The following is a 19,190-nucleotide window of genomic DNA, read 5'->3' on the forward strand; positions in this document are numbered from 1 at the left end:
GTAAAGTATGAGGCCGTCCTTGATCCTCGAGGACCTTGGTCAATAAGCCTCCCAGGATCGAATCTCAAGTGTCGTCCTTCGCGTCCTCGACGTCAACAGCTCGTCGTTATACACCATTTAACACCGACAATACAAGCATTTCGGATCGATATGCAAGACTCTCACCCATCCACCCCCCAGCGTTGAATCGAGTGGATGGTTCGTCGTGTGTGGCCACAGCAACGAAGTATAACTCCGGTGTGCGTCGGTTTATCCCCCTTGGCACTTTGCTTAGTGCTTTTGGGCCACTTCACTCCAACGCTGTCGACGTTATAGTCAATTTCTCGTCCAGTCCGCGGCCACTGCGGTGTTCAATGAGTCCGGAGACTGCGCGCACCAGCCACCCGGGTACTGGGTACTCTTTTCGCATCATTTGCAGATGGTGAAGACAATTCCATGATTTTTTTTCCGTAATTCTGCGTCTCAAATGATGAGTTAACGAGCATTCCCCGAGACCCTCTGAAAAGATATGGGTAAGACTCCTCTGAGTTCATGTTTGATGTGAAGAATGTTCAGAATGTTGAAGTTGTTTCCTTTCTTAACAAAACAAGTGTTATTTTCGCCCGAATTCTGCATCATAAGGCCTAGGAGAGAGGAAATTAAACGAAAATACCGACGAACGGCTTTACTTGGATTATGATTCATTAAATAAAGTGATCCGAGTGTTTATGAATAAATGTGAAATGCAACACTGTGACTAGAGTTGCCAAGGAGATGAGCGCGTTATCAGTCTTGTTATTCATTTCGATATGAACGAATGAGGACGGAACTATTAAAAATAGAATCGCATTCGTTCCCCGAATTTTTTACTCCCATTGTCGATGAGAATACAGTTGAGCGGTGTTGGTGATGGACTGGTCCGCGATTCCAGCTGTTAATCATGAGGATTTAATTTCAGCCTAGGGACGGAGCTAACAGGGACTCAAGACTACTGATAATCAAGGAAATACCAATAGCGTTGCGTTGACGGACAGAAATGACGACGAGGTCGAAGGAGAAAGTTGTCGCGGCGTTCAGGAAGATCTTCAGAGCGTCCGAGAAGATCAGCGATCAGGAGGGTGCCAGCAGCTCGAGCAGTTCACCTTCTAGGAGGATTCTGAGTCGGCATCATCGGCCAGACGCTGTGACACCCTCCGATGGGAATCTGCCGGATAATCCGGGGACCAGCCACACCGGGAGCTGTTTTTTCAAGTCGAAAAAGAGCGGAAATTGCTCGCAGGTAAATTTTTTTTGACGTCGCGTCGGGCGAGATGAGGACTTATGACTTTTCTTTATCGGGGGGATTCAGTGAATGTTTTGATGAAATTGGAGAATTCTTTTTTCAATTCATTCATTTTGGGGGAGACTAAACTCAATTGATCAATTTGTTTCCGAGGAAAGTTCGTAGAGAAGCCAAATGAATTTCATAGAAAATTCTATTGATTTCTTCTGTTGAAAATTCTAGTGGAATTCCGAAGGTATTTTATAGAAAAAATCAGTAGAATTTAATTTTTTTTAGTAACATCCTCTGCCTATTAATTATTAGTATTTCCAATGATGACCGCATAAATGGCCTAATGAGAGAGATTTTTAATAAATTTATACGAGCGGTTGGAAATTTTTCTTGGAATGGTTGGAATAATTCTTTGAAATAAAAAAAAAAATTTTTTCAAATTGAAAAATTAAAATATTTGAAATTTTTTTTAAAATATTATTCCTCCACATAAATTTCTATAGAAAATATTTTAGTAGAATAAGTTGCATAGAAATAGAAAATTCTATTAATTTTTTCTATAGAATATTTTCAATTGAACATTTCCATTGAGCTGTGGAGCTTAATAGTTTTTTCTGCGAACTATTAATAGTTTTTACTGCGAATGAAAAAGAACCCATTCACCGACAATTTACCACCACTGGCTAAACATCTTTAAATCACTTCCAGAAGCCGTTTTAAAAGAGTAAAGAATGGAAAAATTAATAGAAAAGTCAATAGAAATCCAATAGATTTCCCCAGCGAATTCACAGAATTTTTCAATTCACATAAATCCTAGAAATTGATATAAAAAATTAACCGAAAATATCAGCCCCCCATAAACATTCCGGAGCGCGGTGTGCGCCTTCGCCGTCTAATGAAGGAGCTCAGTGAAATTCAGCGGAGTCAGCACCGTCGGGAGTCGACGTTCACCGCTGAGCTAGTGAACGACAATCTCTTCGAGTGGCACGTGAGGCTCCACAAGATCGACCCTGAGAGTGAGCTGGCCGCTGACATGAGGGAACTCGATATCCCCCACATATTATTACACGTCATCTTCCCCGAGACGTTTCCATTCGCACCGCCCTTCATGAGGGTCATATCGCCGAGGATAGAGAAGGGTTTCGTAATGGAAGGCGGCGCAATATGTATGGAACTGTTGACTCCACGTGGATGGGCGAGTGCCTACACCATTGAGGCCGTCATTACGCAATTTGCCGCGAGCATTGTGAAGGGACAGGTCAGTACTAATTTCTCTATTTTCATACTTCTGAAGAATCCATTATTTTCATTACTTCATTATCCCCTATCAGGGACAGGCACTAATATTAGATTTTAACAATACTGAAAACGGATTATCTCCTTATATTGTTCAAAGTTTAACTGTATTTAACAAATTGAAAATATTATAGAATTTATTAGCTAAATTTTCCGATTGATGGTGAATAAAATATTTGATAACACTGAAATGTAATTTTTTAGTTAACAAGCTAATTCCAAATTTAGGTACTTGATTTTCGATTATCTAATTATTGGTTGATGGAATATTTCGAAATTTAAATGTACAAATTGATGGTTTATTTAATAGTTAAAATTTTTAAGATGTTGTAAAGTTGAAAAATTGACAACTTCACAATTTAACGGTAATTGTGATTGATTTATATGCCTATCACTGGTCTTTATTACACTTCAAGTGCTGTTGCAAGAATAACATTCTGAGAAAATTTACTTTCAAAAAATGAAAAAAAAAAACGGAATGGAAATGTGCAATAGCCCATAAAATGCAATAAAGCCCAATAATAAAGCATTATTTTGTTTATAATTTGGAATTTAGGGACGAGTGGCGAGAAAACCAAAGACGAATAAAGAATTCAATCGTCGTTCAGCGGAGGAGTCCTTCAGAAGTCTCGTAAAAACCCACGAAAAATATGGCTGGGTGACTCCACCGCTCGCTGAGGGTTGATCAGCCTCGAGCAAACTCGAAACGACAAGCATTAACCGCAGGATGCGACCAAACATTGAACTCTTCAGCCATTGAAATTCATCCCTACCTCTATTTTTTAATCCAGGAAAAAAAGGAATTATATTGTCGATTCGTCATAGAAAATCCGCTTTTTGCGCGACAATTTTTATTGATAGAAAAAAAGAAAGATGTTGTTCTAGTTTTTTATGGCTGCCAAATTCCTTTGTATCACATACGATGATTAGAGTAACATGCGTGATCAGTAATTATAAATTTTCCAGGATTTATCGTCCAAATTTTTGGAAAGGCACTTTCCCTGTTATTACAATTACGTTAGCAGTAAAAATGTAAATTTTCAATCTACTGAATGATAAATAATTCTAGAATCCATATCATATTGGCTTCCAGCTACAATACAAAAATGTTTATATAAAGAAGCTTATTTTAAATTAAAGATATATGGGCTGAACGCGAAATAATCGCCTCATTGTGTGAGAAAATAACGATAATGGTGCAATGATTCGTCTTCAAATGAAAAAAAACCTAGTCATAATGTATTACAAATAAGTATTATACTGTATGTGCCAAATAAATAATTATGTCCCAAAAAACGAGAAAAAAATCGACTTAATAAATATATTAGATTCATTTATAAACCATCCCGCGAGGAATGCTCAAATATGCGTACAGTCTTAACTACTAGAGCAGTGTCACCTAATATATTATAAAAAGAATAAAAATTATTGTCTGCGATATGCTTTGGAATGTCAAACATTATGCGTCCACCTTTTTGTACAAATTCATCTACAAAGATCAGCAAAAATTTCCCCCCAGTGTCTCCCTAGCCGAGAGGATGAAGGCATTCTTAATTGAAATCCGAGATTTTTGAACTCTCAGTATCACAAATGCAGAGTAAAAAGTAGTTATCATTCCACGATGCAAAGTCTACTCGACGATTTCTCGAGCACAACGGCATTTCTTATAATTATAAACAACCTATGAACTGAATTGGCCCCAGCAGTTCCCAATCAGAGATTCACAACTACAATTTACAATTGAGTTTTATCAATGGCCAAATATACTTCCCATTGTCGATGACCCAGCAACCGAGTGGGAGAACTTGCAATTTGTACCATGCAACAAAATGTTCTCTTCTCTACTAGTCGTCCTTCTCTTCGGGGACACACATGAATAATTTTGCGCATGATGTGTTGAATTTCTCTGGAAGAAGCGAAAAAATTAGCAATTCAATTCCAATAGCCGAGAAGTTATTGCTGTTTGTGGACACTTACCAGATGAGTTTATCAGCCACTTCGGTTTGTTCCTCCACCAGATAAATATCAGGTATACTGGTATCCCACAAATTATTATTATCATACCAATTCCTACCTCCCATGGAGTTACGTAGCACGGACATGCCACGAGGAATAGACAGATGAGCAAGAAGACTATTGGAAGTGGTGTTGATACCTGAGGCAAATTAAAACATTTACACAACAGATTTTGATTCCTCTCCTGACTCATTCTTTTCAAACTTTCCCTACGAAAGTCTTGAACGTTTTTTCTCCGAATTTTTCCAGAAAAATCAACATCTGTTGCAAAATTACCGAACAACAAATAGAATTTCTAACGAATCCCAGTACAAACTCAATCTAAATTCTCAGCGACAGCACTGTGTTTTCTATTGGATTTATTAATCAAAGAATAACAAAAAAATTACCCTGATAGGCCTCTCAAGATCAGGTTTCGTGTGCCTCATCCACAGTAACCCAGAGACTGAGAGTGTTGTAAAGAGAGCCTCAACGAAGCTCACGTAATTTATCAGCACATAGACGTCCTCTATTATCAGCAGCGCCAGTGTGATAATGCACTGCAAACGGAAGCGATAATTTAGCTCAGCATGTACTGAGAGCCCACACATCTCCACACAAACCCATTGCACCCGTAGTATTCTCAAAGGGAAAGTGAAATGCCATTAAAAACATTTGGACAGCCTCTCAATCATACTAGTCGATGGGTTCGCCATCGAAAATAGTTTTTCAATAGTTAATACGAGCAATGTGCGACCTGTGTATGCGCAAATTGGCCGACAAAGGGACGGGCTGTATCCCAGCATCCGTTCTACGAAACGACAAAGAGTCGCCAGATGAAAGCAGCAATTGAGTATCTCCCAATGCGATTAGCATACTTTATGAAGGAACAAGAACCACTAATGAAAGTAATTCGTGTACGTTCTTCCAAGAAGTATTTAATCTTCCATGGGGAATAGACGAATGCCACAGGCACTCAAAGTGCTTACGTACTGTCTAAAAGTAAAACAATCTCAGTCTACTCACAAGAAATATGAGCGATGGCATTGGTGTCAAGTTTTGAATGTTTATTAGCGCAATAGCATTTGGAAGGTGTCCATTTCTAGCCCCAACGAAGAATAATCTTGACGATGCAAAAATTGCACCGTTCAAAGCACCAAATGTCGAACAGGCAACGAACACTGGCATTATCCAAGACATAACTCCGAGTAATTTATCGCCGAAGGTCTGAAAGTATCGAAGAATGGTGAATAAATAAAATGACGTTCCCTGGAATAAACGGGAAATTTAATAGTTGACGCACCACTGCCACTGCATTCGACGCCAAAATATCGTCTCGAGAGAGTACAGCGAAGTAGGCGAGATTCACCAAGACGTAAATCACGGTGATGAGTGGCAGAGAGATGCAAATGGCATTTCGTAAATTTCTGAAAGCAGAAAAAAACATTTTTCAGTTTGAATAATAGAGGCAATAGGGGAGTAAATTCGGGTCAATCTGGGACGACAGGTATATTTGTTATGGTGCTTCAGAAAATCTTTTCAGCCGGAGAGGTTATTCAACGCAAGGTCTTCTCCGTTTTTTTATTTCGAGAAAAGGGAGTTTTATGCTCTCCGAGGACAGAATGACCGACGAGTGAGGTTTCTCAGGGGGCTGGCGCCTATTGTTGTAGCAGACTATTCACGGGCTTTTGAATACCCCCAGAGTCCTCAAAGCACTCCAAAATTGAGGAATATAATGAACATCGTGGCCATAGGTTACCCCTTATACTCGAATTTTCCAGGGAAAATATGTTCGTGTGGATGATTTGGAGAGAGGAATAAGACTCATCATACTCATTTATTTTTCGACAGCGCGTGGCTTTCAAAAGTCCTCCAATTGAATTTCCGGCTCCCGCCGAAAATCCTCTGGGAAAAAAATGCTAGGAAAAAATATTTCGGAAAAAATTCCTCGGAAAAATAATATTTCGGAAAAAATTCCTCGGAAAAATAATATTTCGGAAAAAATTCCTCGTAAAAATGATATTTCGGAAAAAAATTCGCGACAAAAAACGGAAAAAAGGATGAGAATAATGGCGCATGACAACAAGGATGAAGAAAAAACAACTGACACTAAAAATACTGCAAATAAATTCACAATTTCACACGATGTTTACTCTAGTCTCGACTGTTGTGATGTAAGGTGAAATTGAATTGTGATGATTTTCATAAATCAGATTGAAATTGAAATCAATCAATTGAAATTTTTTCCAGAAAAACAAATTCCATAATTTACCTCACTGTTAAAATTTGTTATTTGTTATATTTTCCTCTGCAATAATTCTTCACGAGTCACTTATTCAAAAGTAAATACTTCACAGGACTTTTATTCCTAAAAAATATTTTCCGAAATATTTTTTTCAAGGAATTTTCGGTGGACACCGAATTTCCCTCTAATTTCGTTTAGATTTTTAATAGACCAGGCAATTCCTGGATATTTTTCCCTCAACAATTCAAATCGTTGTTCCAAAACTACCCCGAACCACTAGAGTTTAAGTTGTCAAGTGCTTTTCAGACGTAATTCTACCGAATTCCTCGATAAAATAAAATTCATATCCTGATTTAAATCCATTAATTCTCGTAAATCTAAAAAAAGTTGGCGATGTATTTAATGTTTACCTGTAGGGGTCCTTCAGCTCTTCAGTGACAAAATTTAAGTAATTCCATCCAGAATACGAAAAAAGCCCCGAGTAAATAGCCAGAGCCAGATACCCTGGTTCGGTATTAGTCCCTTTCATGGGCTGAGAAAAAGGTACTGAATCGTTCGTGGAAAAATAGTAGCATCCAGTTCCTATAATGATTATCAGTGCGAATATTTTTGTCCCGGTGAATACGTCTTGTACCCTGGTTGCCCATTTGACATTGTAGCAGTTGATCGCTGTCAATAAACCTGTTTGCAGACCAAAACAATTAGTATTGATTCGACAGTACGAATTCTGTACTTCGTTCTCGCGTTTCATTTGTCAATCTAAATTCGAAAAATTGGGGAACTTACACGTCACAACTGCTGCGAGTAGTCTCACAGCTTCATGAGGCGGTTCGCAGCCGGGCCAGAGTGGCTGCAATATATACTGAGCAAATGTTAATGCTGTTATTGCATTCCCAGTCGGTACTAGGATGAATAACGCTACCCAGAGATACAAAAACGCCGGTAACCCACCGAATGCCTCACTTATGTAGGCGTAATCCCCGCCGGATTTCGGTATCATTGTACCTAAAATTCAACGGAATCAAAATTCAATAATTTTTTCATTTTCATTTCAAGCGACTTCTGATTTTTTAGGAATATCTCCGAATCTGAGGGAGATAGCGAAATTTTTGTAATCACCTTTTTTGTAGCTGTTAATTCGCTCTTCAAAAAAGCTCATGACGAAAATTTCGCTATTTGCCTTAGATTCCGAGATATCCATTGATAACTGGCCAACAGTCAAAAGTACTTGAATCGTTTCTTCGCTTCGCTACAGAATTTTCGTTAATACACTGAGAAAAAAATTATTTTTGGCAATTACGGACAATTATATTGCATTAGTTATATTGTATTAGTTATCACTTTTAGTGCGTCCCCTCCGTAATTATCGACATTAAAAAATTAATGGAAATTGTTGTCTCCAGAAAATAAGAAATTTGGGAAAAATGGGACTTTCAACAGGAAAAATACGATTTTTTAAAAATAAAGGCTTCTCTCAAGTAACTGAATATTTGGCAAAAATAATTTTTTTTCTCAGTGTACACATCTGCTTTACCAAAGAATGTCATTTTTGGAGTAGCTAAGGGAGTGCATTGCACCGTGCAACGGATCGATGAGGCCCGCAAAATGTTGAGCGTAGCTTACCTCAGCGGCAGATAATTTTAACGACTCTCGAACGCATTATTACGATTTCACTTAAAATATTACATTAAAAAATATTCCCACGTGCATCGAAGACGTGCGGAATAAGAGATATTTATTTTGTCAATACCATTGCAGAAAAAAAAAGATGAATTAAGGTCCGGGTGGATTATCTTTCGAACGTTATCTCCATTGTTTTTCCATCTTCATAATGCAAAATATATCACAATTTCCGTTGGATTGTACAATAAAAAAAAGTAGAAAAAAAACTGAAATTTCCAAAGAGCGTTTTCAATAAAGATTGAGAAATAAGTCCGATAGAGAGGAAATAGTGAATGGATAATTTATCATGGTAACTAACGGTCTGAAAGTCATTAACTACTGCGACAAATAACGACCTAACAGCCATTAGATACATCAAATTATTAATTTGCAATTTCCTCCCTACCGGGTTTATTCCCCAATATTATTCAAAAACGCTCTTTGAAAATGTTCAGCTTTTTGCAACGTTTTTTTTATTGCAAAATCACAATTTTCGGCGACTCCAGGGCTACGTAAAACTGAATATCAATTGGAGATCATTTCAAATTATCGAAATAAAAAAAAACAAGCCATAAATTCATCACTTCGAGAGTACATTGAAACGAGTAAAGTAGTAAAAACTGGAGAGCGATTAGAAACTCAGGTAGAAAGGTGCAGCATCGGTGCGGCGTGAGGTGATGCAAGTTGCGGAGCACGTTGCCGGGCGCTCGAAGCAGACGCCGGCCGACTCCAGCAATAAATTACCGATTATTCAAACATAACGAATGTTACTTTCAACTGAAAATTGATTGCCCTCGAAAATACGAAATGAAATAAAACTCACCGAGTTCTGCATAACATAGTGCTCCGATGAGTGATAATACCCCGGAGAAAACCCAGACGATGATGGCGAGGCCGACACTGCCGCTATTTTTCAAAACCCCCTTGGGCGACACAAAAATCCCCGATCCGACGATAACACCCACGATAATGGCAACACCATCCAGCAATCCCAACTCCTTCTTCAATTTGACACTCTGCATCTCCTTCCCCTTACTCGAACGAATTTGCCTCTCGGCCGGTGCGACTTTGTCTGGCATTTTACAAAACTCTTTTATTCCTTCCAGCCTTGACAACGAGTGGAACAAGCAACCGACGAATAAAGACAGCTACGAAAGCTGTTGACCGGCCGACAGCTTGTCGACAAATGTCGAGATAATTTCCATTCGCTCCGCAATGTCTCAGAATTTTTGAAGGCACACGTGGAGGGAAGTGGAGAGAACGACGTATATAGCGCCTATTTCGGACATTGACTGGGTTAACACGTGCTCAGCACCTTTCTACCACCGCTTTGCCATATGGCGGAGACATCCCATTGGTCCGTTGAATTTTCACGCGCTGATGATATCGCAAATGAATTTTAATCGCCAATTTCTCACCTATTTTTCCATTATCTCCGTACGCAGGCGATTTTTTTTCCTCACTGAATTGTTGGTGTTCTCATCACACCTCAACATTTTTTGAAATAATTCGGTTCATTTTACCCACTGGACCTTTACCGGTGGATGATCACATCACTTTTATCCTATGAATTCGAAAATGACATTCTCGCACGTAAAATATTTTTTTCCTGAATTTTATTCACCTTTTCGATTTAATTTCGATGCACAGCATCACAGCGTTGCTATAAATTTATAAAATCTCGTCGCATTTTCGTGTCATTTGGCTTTCGATTGAATAATTTTTCTTATCAGAGCTTCAGGCACTTCTGTTGGAAAATAATATACTTAATGGCCTGTGGTGTTTACACTTGGTATTTCGAATTGTTGATACAAGAATAAACGAAACTACCGGAATTGATAAGATCTCTAAAATTTGATAACGCCTATCTCTTCAGTATTTTGTAAAAGGTCGGGGAAATGAAGGGAATTTTAAACTGAACGTCGGCTTGTGGCTGCATCGTAGCCCACACGTTACTGGGAGTCATTGACGGTGTCGAAGCCCTCAGGAGGATACCCTCGATTCAATTATGGCATAAGCGTAACACTCGTATTAAAATGATTTTGAAATTGGCAGAGTCAGTTTAGCGTGACATCACATGTTATTTTGCTGCGCCAATGTCGACGCGGGCTCCTCTGTACATATTTCCGGGTTTTCCTCCCTATTACCAAAGAATACGAATCCCTAGCGTGAACTTTCATTGGATCATTTTTTTTACGCGATAACCCACTGCTCCAATTTAATAGGGCTTGGGATAAATCGGTTTAAACTCGATGAATCTTGATTTAACGAACGAAATCATTTTTTAAAGCCACAAATAATTGCAGTGAACATGAATTTGCAGGAAAATATTGAAGAAAAAATAACTGTTAGATTGGAAATAGAAGAGTAAGGGAGACGACTTGAGATGGAAATGAATCTTTTGTGGATTCATCTTGGATTTAATCTTCCTTTTCACTTTTCATATAATAACCCACTGCTCCAATTTAATAGGCCTTTAATGTAAATTGGTTTAAACTCGATGAATCTTGAATTAATGAATGAAATCATTTTTTAAAGGCACAAATAATTGCAGTGAACACGAATTTGCAGGAAAATATTGAGGGAAAAATATCCTTTAGATTAGAAATTGAAGAGAAAGAGGACATGGCTTCAGATGGAAATGAATCTTTTGTGGATTCATCTTGGATTTAATCTTCCTTTTCACTTTTCATATAATAACCCACTGCTCCAATTTAATAGGCCTTTAATGTAAATTGGTTTAAACTCGATGAATCTTGAATTAACGAACGAAATCATTTTTTTAAAACACAAATAATTGCGGTGAACACAAATTTGCAGGAACATATTGAAGAAAAAATAGCCGTTAGATTGGAAATTGAAGAGAAAGAGGACATGACTTCAGATGGAAATGAATCTTTTATGGATTCATCTTGGATTCAATCCTCGCCCTAGGTTTTCAGCCCTAGTTTTGAACTCATGACGTCGAAATCTAATTTGCCATGAGTTTCTTCATCTCCTTTTCACTTTTCATATGATGACTGCTCTAATTTAATAAACAAAACGAACTTTGAATGCACTGAAAACCGCAATAAACACGAATCAACATGAACACATTGACGAAAAAATATCCATTGGAATGGAAATTGAAGGAAAAGAGTCAAAACTGACAAGACTTCAAGTAAAAAAAGTCCCCTACGGATTCGTCTTGGATTTAATTTCATCAGCTGTCCTCTTCAGCCTCTCAGAAATCTCCCTAATTTTCGCCTGGCGTTTCATTTCCTTATCTAATTTCTTATCAGAGATATATTTAACATCATCGCCCTGCAAATTAGCCTCTGAGGTGTGACTCATCGCATCGGATTCAGACTCTTCAGATCCTCCATCCTCTCTTTGGGGCTCTCCAGGAATTTTCTCAGAGATCTTGGACTGGTGATCGTCATCACGTGGTGCAGATTCACTTACCCCCACCTGCCCACCCGCACAATCTTTCTTAGAGCGAGAGTCCTTAGTATTTTCTGGCTTCTTCTTCACTCGCCTCTTAGCCCTCTGACTCGAGTAAACTTGGAGATATCCTTGGTTTTTTATTTGTGAAGACGATTTTGGTAATTGAGCATTTTCGTTGGGTTCAGGGTCGAGTGGGGAAATGTTGCCCTTCGAGGTAGAGGGGCCTGGATCAATCACAGCTGATGCATCCCCAGTGGCAGGTGACACTTCTCCATCATTCGTTTTAGTCTTGTACATGGCAAACGGACTCTCCTCGTCGGATTCTGAATCTGGCTCAATTCCCTTCTGTCTCTTCTCCTCTCGAATCTTCTGCTTCTCCAGGTACTCGTTCAAGGCCTCCAGGCGCTCCTCTCGCATCTCCTTCCAGAGGTTCAGAGCTGTGAAAGATAATGGCAAGCAATTCATCGATTAAAAGGTCAACTAGTGAGGCTGGTGTTCATCCCAAAATTCCTCAGATTATAATGAGCTTAAATGAACGGTAATTTTTAATTGAAGAAACTTGAGACACTGATTTTATTCACTTGAACGCTTGTTTATAATTTATGTAGAACATTAGAATATTTATGTCAGTTTATTATTTTACATTGTCAATGGTCACTGGTCAATGGTTATTTATCGAACAAAAAGAAAACATGTAATTCACGAAAAATAAAGTAATTCGATTCTATTAATCTTATAAAACACTAACCGATTTTATTTATACGTTGTCTACTAATAATTGTCTAAAAAATAAAATAAAATATCATTGATTTTATTGGAGCACTAATACGAAATAACTGGTCTTGAAATATTTAAGTCGGAGTAGTGTTCGATGTCGCGGTTCCTTCGTAACTGACTTCTTTTGGCTAAGATTTTCATGGCTGAGCAGAGATTTTGCTTTCGGTATAAGTTGAAAAGAGAGAATTATAGGAAAATGTACAACATGTGTTTGTCGTAAACTTTGACACGAGGTCTGCAGGACCTGACTAACGAAGCAAACTGGTATTTTTCTAGGCGAATTGAATAGAGTCTTTGTGAGAAAGAAAATATATTTCGAATCGTTGTGAGTTTGTCGTTTCAGTTTTGAGAATTTTACGTAATAAAATCAAATGGTTATTTGTGCAGAAAAATAAAATATGCTTTCAAGTTTGCATTCAGTCGACGTAAGATATAATGGAGAATAATAATGAATAATTAAATTTCATGTGAAAATTAAAATGACTGGTTGCATGGCTACAGGTACAGGTGGTGATGAGGAATTGTAAATAAGCACCTTCTTCCTGATAATTCGGTGGAACACCAGCCTCTTTGAGTGCTTCTAAATTCGGAACAGACTGGGAGTGATTCGAATCCTCCATAACGTCCAGTCTGGGTTTAACGAATACTCGCTTCATCTTCAGGACTTTTCTCGTCTTCGTGGAGTATTTTAGCTTCGGTGGCACGTCAAACACTGGGTCATCGACCACTGGGTTCTTCTCCTTCTCGAAGAACATGTAGGTTCCAACCGCATCCTCATACGTTCCTTCATAATACTGTAATTGAAATGACCATCTGCATGAAAGTGTTGAGGAAAATATCCCTGAGGATAGAAATTGAAGAGGAAGAACTACAAATGACATGAATTCAGATGGAAATCAGCAATTTATGGATTCATCTTCCCCTTGGGATTAGATCTTCCCCTTGGATTTTATTTACCCTAGGGGAGGGTGGGGTAAAACGGACACTTTTGACTTTTTTAAAAATATTAATGAGGGGTTAAAGTGTTGATGAAATTTAATAATTTTTTTTTTTCAGTACAAAGAACAATTCTTTCCCTTTGTGACGAGCCTAAACTGAGCTCAAATCATAAATTTGTTTCTGAGTTATAAATTATTTTTAAAAAGTCTCAAGTGTCCATTTTACCCCACCCTCCCCCATATCATCTTTTTGTAGACTTCACTTGAAAATTCTTTGGAATTCAAAGAATTCTTGTCACCACAAACAGAAACTTTCTACAGGTTTAGAAATCAATTTAGATAGCATTCGAAAGATGATAGACGTTAATGACGCAAGAACAATTAGAGGTCACGAAAAATGACTCACTCGACCATTCACCCTCATGACTGGATGCTCCATGTCTAGGCCGATCATATCCAACTGGAGTTTCTCGTTGGAGAAAACGTCTCTCCGGGCTGTCCCCTCGAACTCGACGTACACGAGGACCTCGGTTTCGTCCTCCTCCAGAGGAGAATCCTCACCAGACATTTCTCAAGTCGAAGCTCTTCGAGATGAATCAAACGTGCTTCACTCTCTCTTTTTATTCTGTTCGCCGGATGAGTCTTCGATGAGTAAATAGAATTTATTTTCTAACCTTATGAAAACGTTTGGAGTCAAACAAACTTGATGGAACATGTGTTGATCATTGGATGTTGCAGGTAAAGAAGGTGCCTGCCTCTTTTGTACGTCAGTTGGAGAAGGCTAGGTCTCCATTGTCAGCTGTTGTCAGTTGGACGAAAACAATCGTCCGAAGTGAAACATATTTCCGGAGTATTCAACTTAAACTATAAATACTGAGGCTCGAATGCATGACTTGTTAATATGGAAAACGTAGAGATTGAAGACTTTTATCATCATGATTTCACGACTGCCACTGAGTGGGAAGTGTTTATCGCGAGATTGGAGGAAATAATGCACGAGTGGAAGCTCCCACAGATGAAGATTGGACCCCCCTTGAAGCCTAAAGACTTTGTTAATTTATCGTGGGACGAGCAATCTGAAGAATTGAACTTCGCAGGTACGTCTCAACAATCGTCAGTAGAAATTGCCGAATTTTTTTCATCTTCAGGATTTTTTTAGTTTAAGGCACAGGTGGATTATCTTTCGAACGTGAGCTTGATTGTTTTTTTTATTTTGGGAATCTAAAATGATCTCCAGTTGCTATTCAGTTTTACATAGCCCTGGAGTCTCTAAAAATGATGATTGCACAATCAAAAAAACGTTGAAAAAAGCTGAACATTTTCAACGAGCGTAAAACCCACTGGAAATTGTGATATATTTTGCATTATGAAGATGGAAAAACAATCGAGATAACGTTCGAAAGATAATCCACTCATATTAAAATGAGAAATGAGATTTAATTCGTTCAAATCGGATTATTTAATAAGGAGATATTTATAATTTAAGAATGGGAATTGATTATTTGAAATGATCTCCAGTTACTATTTAGTTTTACATAGCCCTGGAGTCTCCAAAAATGATGATTGCACAATCAAAAAAACGTTGAAAAAAGTTGAACATTTTCAACGAGCGTAAAACCCACTGGAAATTGTGATATATTTTGCATTATGAAGATGGAAAAACAATCGAGATAACGTTCGAAAGATAATCCACTCATATTAAAATGAGAAATGAGATTTAATTCGTTCAAATCGGATTATTTAATAAGGAGATATTTATAATTTAAGAATGGGAATTGATTATTTGAAATGATCTCCAGTTACTATTTAGTTTTACATAGCCCTGGAGTCTCCAAAAATGATGATTGCACAATCAAAAAAACGTTGAAAAAAGTTGAACATTTTCAACGAGCGTAAAACCCACTGGAAATTGTGATATATTTTGCATTATGAAGATGGAAAAACAATCGAGATAACGTTCGAAAGATAATCCACTCATATTAAAATGAGAAATGAGATTTAATTCGTTCAAATCGGATTATTTAATAAGGAGATATTTATAATTTAAGAATGGGAATTGATGATTTGTGAATTGCGAATTGTGTAAATTTTTTCCAGACGTGGGATTCGTTCTCAAGCACTACAAACTGCAAACAAAGGAAGAGGGAGAAGAGGAAGATGCGTTAGACGACAGTGAAGATTTGAGTACTCAAGCCCACATTGATGTCCTCAACATCTCCAACGACTTCCTCAGGATCGACAAGGATCACATGAAAATAGCTAAATACTATGGGCTCAGAGAGTTCATAGTTTTGGCTCCAGCCAAACGAATGGCAATCACAGACGAAACGAAGATTAAAATTCTGATTAGTTCGTTGACCATCGCAGCTAACAATGCCAACTGGTAATGGAAAGAAGAGGAAAACGATTGATTAATTCATCTCGAGACTTGTAGGAATTTATAATGATATTTTCTAGTGAGATACCAGCACTGGTGCAAGCTCAGGAGTTATGGCAACAGTTTTACCTTGGCATTAGTGTTGGAAGGGGAACAATGACGCATTTAGACATGGTGCATTTGAAGAAAACACCTCCTCACTGTCGACATCTCACTGGTATTTACTAAAGATTTATTTCCAAGCTAAAAAGTCTATTTTGCCAATTGTTCACTTATTCACTTGAAAGTCTAAAGAGAAATGTCGAGACTTGTTGAAAATTTCCTGCAGAATTGTTTCTTAACTCAATATTCAAATTAACTTTAACATTTAATTAAAATTAAAAATTAAATTGTTTCTATCTCACAACATCAGTATTGAGACTTTTTTTTCTCGATTAAATAAGAGTAAAAATATATATCTAAAAGGTTTCTCCACAAATTTAAATCATTATTTTAATTAATTTATTGTTATCTTTCCAGGCTTACTAGCACTTTTTAAACAAAAAGTCAGTGACGGTTGTGGCATCCGTCTGGACCCAGTGATGGTCTCTGTGAGATTCTCGTATTTGTTGAAGGACTGGACGAATCACACCTGGACACAAGAACCCCCTGACTTTGATTTCATGCAGGGGGAGACTGTCGGTGTCGCTGAACTCGGTAAACTGCCCTTCGGAGCTACATTCGATCCAGTCGGGTAAAAACATTAGAATAATCCCTCACACTCAATGATCCAGAAAAATTGCTGTGAATTCCTCAAAATGATTCTGTTTATAGAGAACTGAAGCTCTTCACGACCTGGCCCCAAATGGCCGAGAACGTCGTGATAGACAGCGAAAGTTTCAGTGATTTGGAGCCCCAACTGGCGCCAGAGTGGTCAGCAGTGGTGAAAATGGTTCCCTCGCCTGCCTGTCTCCTGGGGGAATACCTGACAGACTTCCTGGCCCTCTGCAGCAATCAGAGGAGTCTCGTAGACATGCTCGGGGATGCTGCAGCCTACATGGATAATTCAGACCAGATCCTGAGTTCTGCATTCAACAGACTGACAGAATCCAGTATTCCAACGATTTCCAAAGTTGTGAATAAAGTTCCAAGGAAGAACAGCAAAAATGTGGATGGACCAATTGCTGAGGAGGTCATGATCTCCATTCTTTATTTTCTATTCCCTGATGCTGAGGAGAGACCAGTGAGTCCAATCTATGCACAATTTTATCGACAATGTGATCATCTAAATGGAAAATTGAAGAATTTATTTTGTTTTTTCTCTAGAAATCTCCGTATGGTGACATGAACAGCTACAGTGGTGATGATGATTTGTGGAAAGGTGTAAAAACGTGCGCCCTGGAGGGGTTGGTCTGGAGATTAGCCATAGTAGCAGCTCACTGCGCCCACAACTTGGGAGGTGCACTCGCTCTGGCTCAACTCTGGCATGAATTTGTCCAGGAAATTCGTTTCCGGTGGGAACGGACCATTCTCATCCCAGGGTAAGCAATCTCCCTTCAAATATTCATCATTATTACGAATAATGCACTTGTATATTTGATTCAACAGTACACAATTTACAAATACTGGAATTAATAACGTTACAATCATTCATTATTTTCTCACGTTAAAATTCACGTACACTCTTTAATCGATTTTTATTAAAAAAAACATTATTTATAATTAGTATAAATGAAGAGTTTGTGCAGAAATCCCATTAATTCAGGAGTACTACAGTCTTTGGAAGAGCCACATGTCACTGATTAAACATTTGACGAGTATTTAACAATAATCTTGTCATGTTGGAGGGATTAAGGTAGAGTGGCTTGCTATTTGCTTATTGTCGATGAAAAATTTCACTAAATATCTGTGTCCACTCACCAACTATCGATAATTCGAGTCTTATCTCCAAGTATAAAAAAGTTATTCATTAGACACGAGTTAGATAACTCTCTAAAATTAATTATAGAATTTTCAAGCACCAGAAATCATTCTTTCGAGATCCTCCACATTGAATAACTCCATAAATTCACATTCTAACTGTAATCCTACGTTTTAATATCCTAAAGGTCCCAAAATTGACTCGGTAGTCAAAAGTGTCCTATATAGTACATCTAAAAAACTACTCTCACCCCCTCATTTCAATATTTTTTTCTCTGCTAATGAACACTCTTGAGCAATGCACGAAAAATTAAAAAAAAAATTGGTTAACTTTCTAAAGTGGTACGAGACCACTTCTCGTGGTTGGATTTCGTGACATGTAGATGTCCATGTCATGATCCGTCCAATTATTTTCCTCATAATTATTGAGTGTGTGAGTGGAATCGGCTAGGCTGTATCTGCTGCCAGGACGAGGCGGTGGATTTTGTTCGATCGTACGATTTCGCGATCTTGGACGTTGACGTCGTGCCGATGCATGGGGTGGTAAATGATTTCCTGGGTATCCATTACGTGACATTCTATCTGAAGCGGCCGCCAGTGATTGCCGTGACTGACGTAATTCTGTTCATGGGGAATTGACGACATTAACATGAATGGCAGATTGTACTGGTGTTAGTGGTGAAAATGCAGAGATTCATGTGTTATTTTCAAGTGGCAAAAAGAGTGAGTTCACTTCATCAACCGAAATTTCATTTTCTCCTCCAGCCCTTGCGTTGTTATGCCTGAAATGTCCCTCGTAAATGTCATTCATTCAACTCATCCTGCCGAAACATCCGTTCAAGGATATCCTCGTAGTTTTCACAATTTCGTAAAGACTATAAACAGTTTCTATAAAGATTTAAAAGTACTCAGTGAAGCAATCAGATAAATCCTTATGAATTCATGAATTAAAATGATACTTGGATATCCTCAAGTAAACTGTTAGAACAACCCGGCCAAAAAGCGACAAAGCATTAATCGAAAATAGAGAGAGAGGACAAACCTGGCCGCGTATTGACGAGATTATTAGCAAGTGCAGTGTTTGCAAAGTAGCGTGACGAATTGTTGGAAAAGCTGTGCTGTGACTGTCCATCGGCGATTGAACGCGTTGATATTTTACCGCCATAATGGCTGGCCTGAGATCTCACATCGTCAATGCACGAGGCCCTGGTAATGGAGCCTGTGAAGGAATTTTGAATGAAACCTTGAAAAAACAGAGAATCAGCAGCTGTATCTCCCCAACTCCCCCAGCATTGATTTACCTTGGCGATCGATGGGAAATAT

At 38.2% G+C, this 19,190-nt stretch overlaps 4 protein-coding genes across 5 annotated transcripts in view; 2 read left to right on the forward strand and 2 right to left on the reverse strand.

Annotated features, from left to right (window-relative positions):
* Positions 1 to 210: 210 nt before the first annotated feature.
* LOC107035574 (ubiquitin-conjugating enzyme E2Q-like protein CG4502) lies at positions 211 to 3,935 on the forward strand. The gene is made up of 4 exons (XM_015253053.2): positions 211 to 512; positions 938 to 1,258; positions 2,103 to 2,510; positions 3,105 to 3,935. Exons 2-4 carry the CDS (start codon positions 1,016 to 1,018, stop codon positions 3,231 to 3,233), a joined length of 780 nt encoding a protein of 259 aa, XP_015108539.1. The 5' UTR covers positions 211 to 512; positions 938 to 1,015; the 3' UTR covers positions 3,234 to 3,935.
* LOC107035571 (large neutral amino acids transporter small subunit 1) lies at positions 3,423 to 9,732 on the reverse strand. Its single transcript, XM_015253049.2, has 8 exons — positions 9,274 to 9,732; positions 7,575 to 7,793; positions 7,199 to 7,469; positions 5,847 to 5,970; positions 5,570 to 5,770; positions 4,954 to 5,103; positions 4,526 to 4,703; positions 3,423 to 4,454 (listed from the first exon to the last, which is right to left on the reverse strand). The coding sequence occupies exons 1-8, from the start codon at positions 9,527 to 9,529 to the stop codon at positions 4,393 to 4,395; spliced, it is 1,461 nt and encodes a 486-aa protein (XP_015108535.1). The 5' UTR covers positions 9,530 to 9,732; the 3' UTR covers positions 3,423 to 4,392.
* A 146-nt stretch (positions 9,733 to 9,878) lies between these two features.
* LOC107035572 (mediator of RNA polymerase II transcription subunit 12) lies at positions 9,879 to 14,298 on the reverse strand. Its single transcript, XM_015253050.1, has 3 exons — positions 13,998 to 14,298; positions 13,189 to 13,447; positions 9,879 to 12,313 (listed from the first exon to the last, which is right to left on the reverse strand). Exons 1-3 carry the CDS (start codon positions 14,157 to 14,159, stop codon positions 11,625 to 11,627), a joined length of 1,110 nt encoding a protein of 369 aa, XP_015108536.1. The 5' UTR covers positions 14,160 to 14,298; the 3' UTR covers positions 9,879 to 11,624.
* An 88-nt stretch (positions 14,299 to 14,386) lies between these two features.
* LOC107035570 (rab3 GTPase-activating protein catalytic subunit) overlaps positions 14,387 to 19,190 on the forward strand; it is a 30,173-nt gene continuing 25,369 nt past the window's right edge. For both annotated transcript variants that reach the window (XM_015253047.1, XM_015253048.1), the window contains exons 1-6: positions 14,387 to 14,688; positions 15,689 to 15,974; positions 16,049 to 16,185; positions 16,488 to 16,701; positions 16,782 to 17,190; positions 17,274 to 17,488. In XM_015253047.1, the coding sequence (XP_015108533.1) occupies positions 14,493 to 14,688; positions 15,689 to 15,974; positions 16,049 to 16,185; positions 16,488 to 16,701; positions 16,782 to 17,190; positions 17,274 to 17,488 (1,457 nt within the window). In that variant the 5' untranslated portion in view covers positions 14,387 to 14,492. The remainder of the gene's footprint in view (positions 14,689 to 15,688; positions 15,975 to 16,048; positions 16,186 to 16,487; positions 16,702 to 16,781; positions 17,191 to 17,273; positions 17,489 to 19,190) is intronic.

This window comes from Diachasma alloeum, unplaced genomic scaffold, assembly GCF_001412515.2.
Source record: "Diachasma alloeum isolate Michigan unplaced genomic scaffold, Dall2.0 Dall_scaffold_00199, whole genome shotgun sequence".
NCBI lineage: Eukaryota > Metazoa > Arthropoda > Insecta > Hymenoptera > Braconidae > Diachasma > Diachasma alloeum.

Bases quoted from the DNA above. Each gene is read 5' to 3' on its own strand.
- LOC107035574 (XM_015253053.2), top strand. From the start codon at position 1,016: ATGACGACGAGGTCGAAGGAGAAAGTTGTCGCGGCGTTCAGGAAGATC. The intron at 1,259-2,102 runs GTAAATTTTTTT...CGAAAATATCAG, and splicing joins AGAGCGGAAATTGCTCGCAG to CCCCCCATAAACATTCCGGA. The intron at 2,511-3,104 runs GTCAGTACTAAT...TTTGGAATTTAG, and splicing joins CGAGCATTGTGAAGGGACAG to GGACGAGTGGCGAGAAAACC.
- LOC107035571 (XM_015253049.2), bottom strand. From the start codon at position 9,529: ATGCCAGACAAAGTCGCACCGGCCGAGAGGCAAATTCGTTCGAGTAAG. The intron at 7,470-7,574 runs GTAAGTTCCCCA...GTCTGCAAACAG, and splicing joins ACTCGCAGCAGTTGTGACGT to GTTTATTGACAGCGATCAAC. The intron at 5,771-5,846 runs GTGCGTCAACTA...CGATACTTTCAG, and splicing joins CGTCGAATGCAGTGGCAGTG to ACCTTCGGCGATAAATTACT.
- LOC107035572 (XM_015253050.1), bottom strand. From the start codon at position 14,159: ATGTCTGGTGAGGATTCTCCTCTGGAGGAGGACGAAACCGAGGTCCTC. The intron at 13,448-13,997 runs GTGAGTCATTTT...TTTCAATTACAG, and splicing joins TCATGAGGGTGAATGGTCGA to TATTATGAAGGAACGTATGA. The intron at 12,314-13,188 runs GTGCTTATTTAC...TATCTTTCACAG, and splicing joins ACCGAATTATCAGGAAGAAG to CTCTGAACCTCTGGAAGGAG.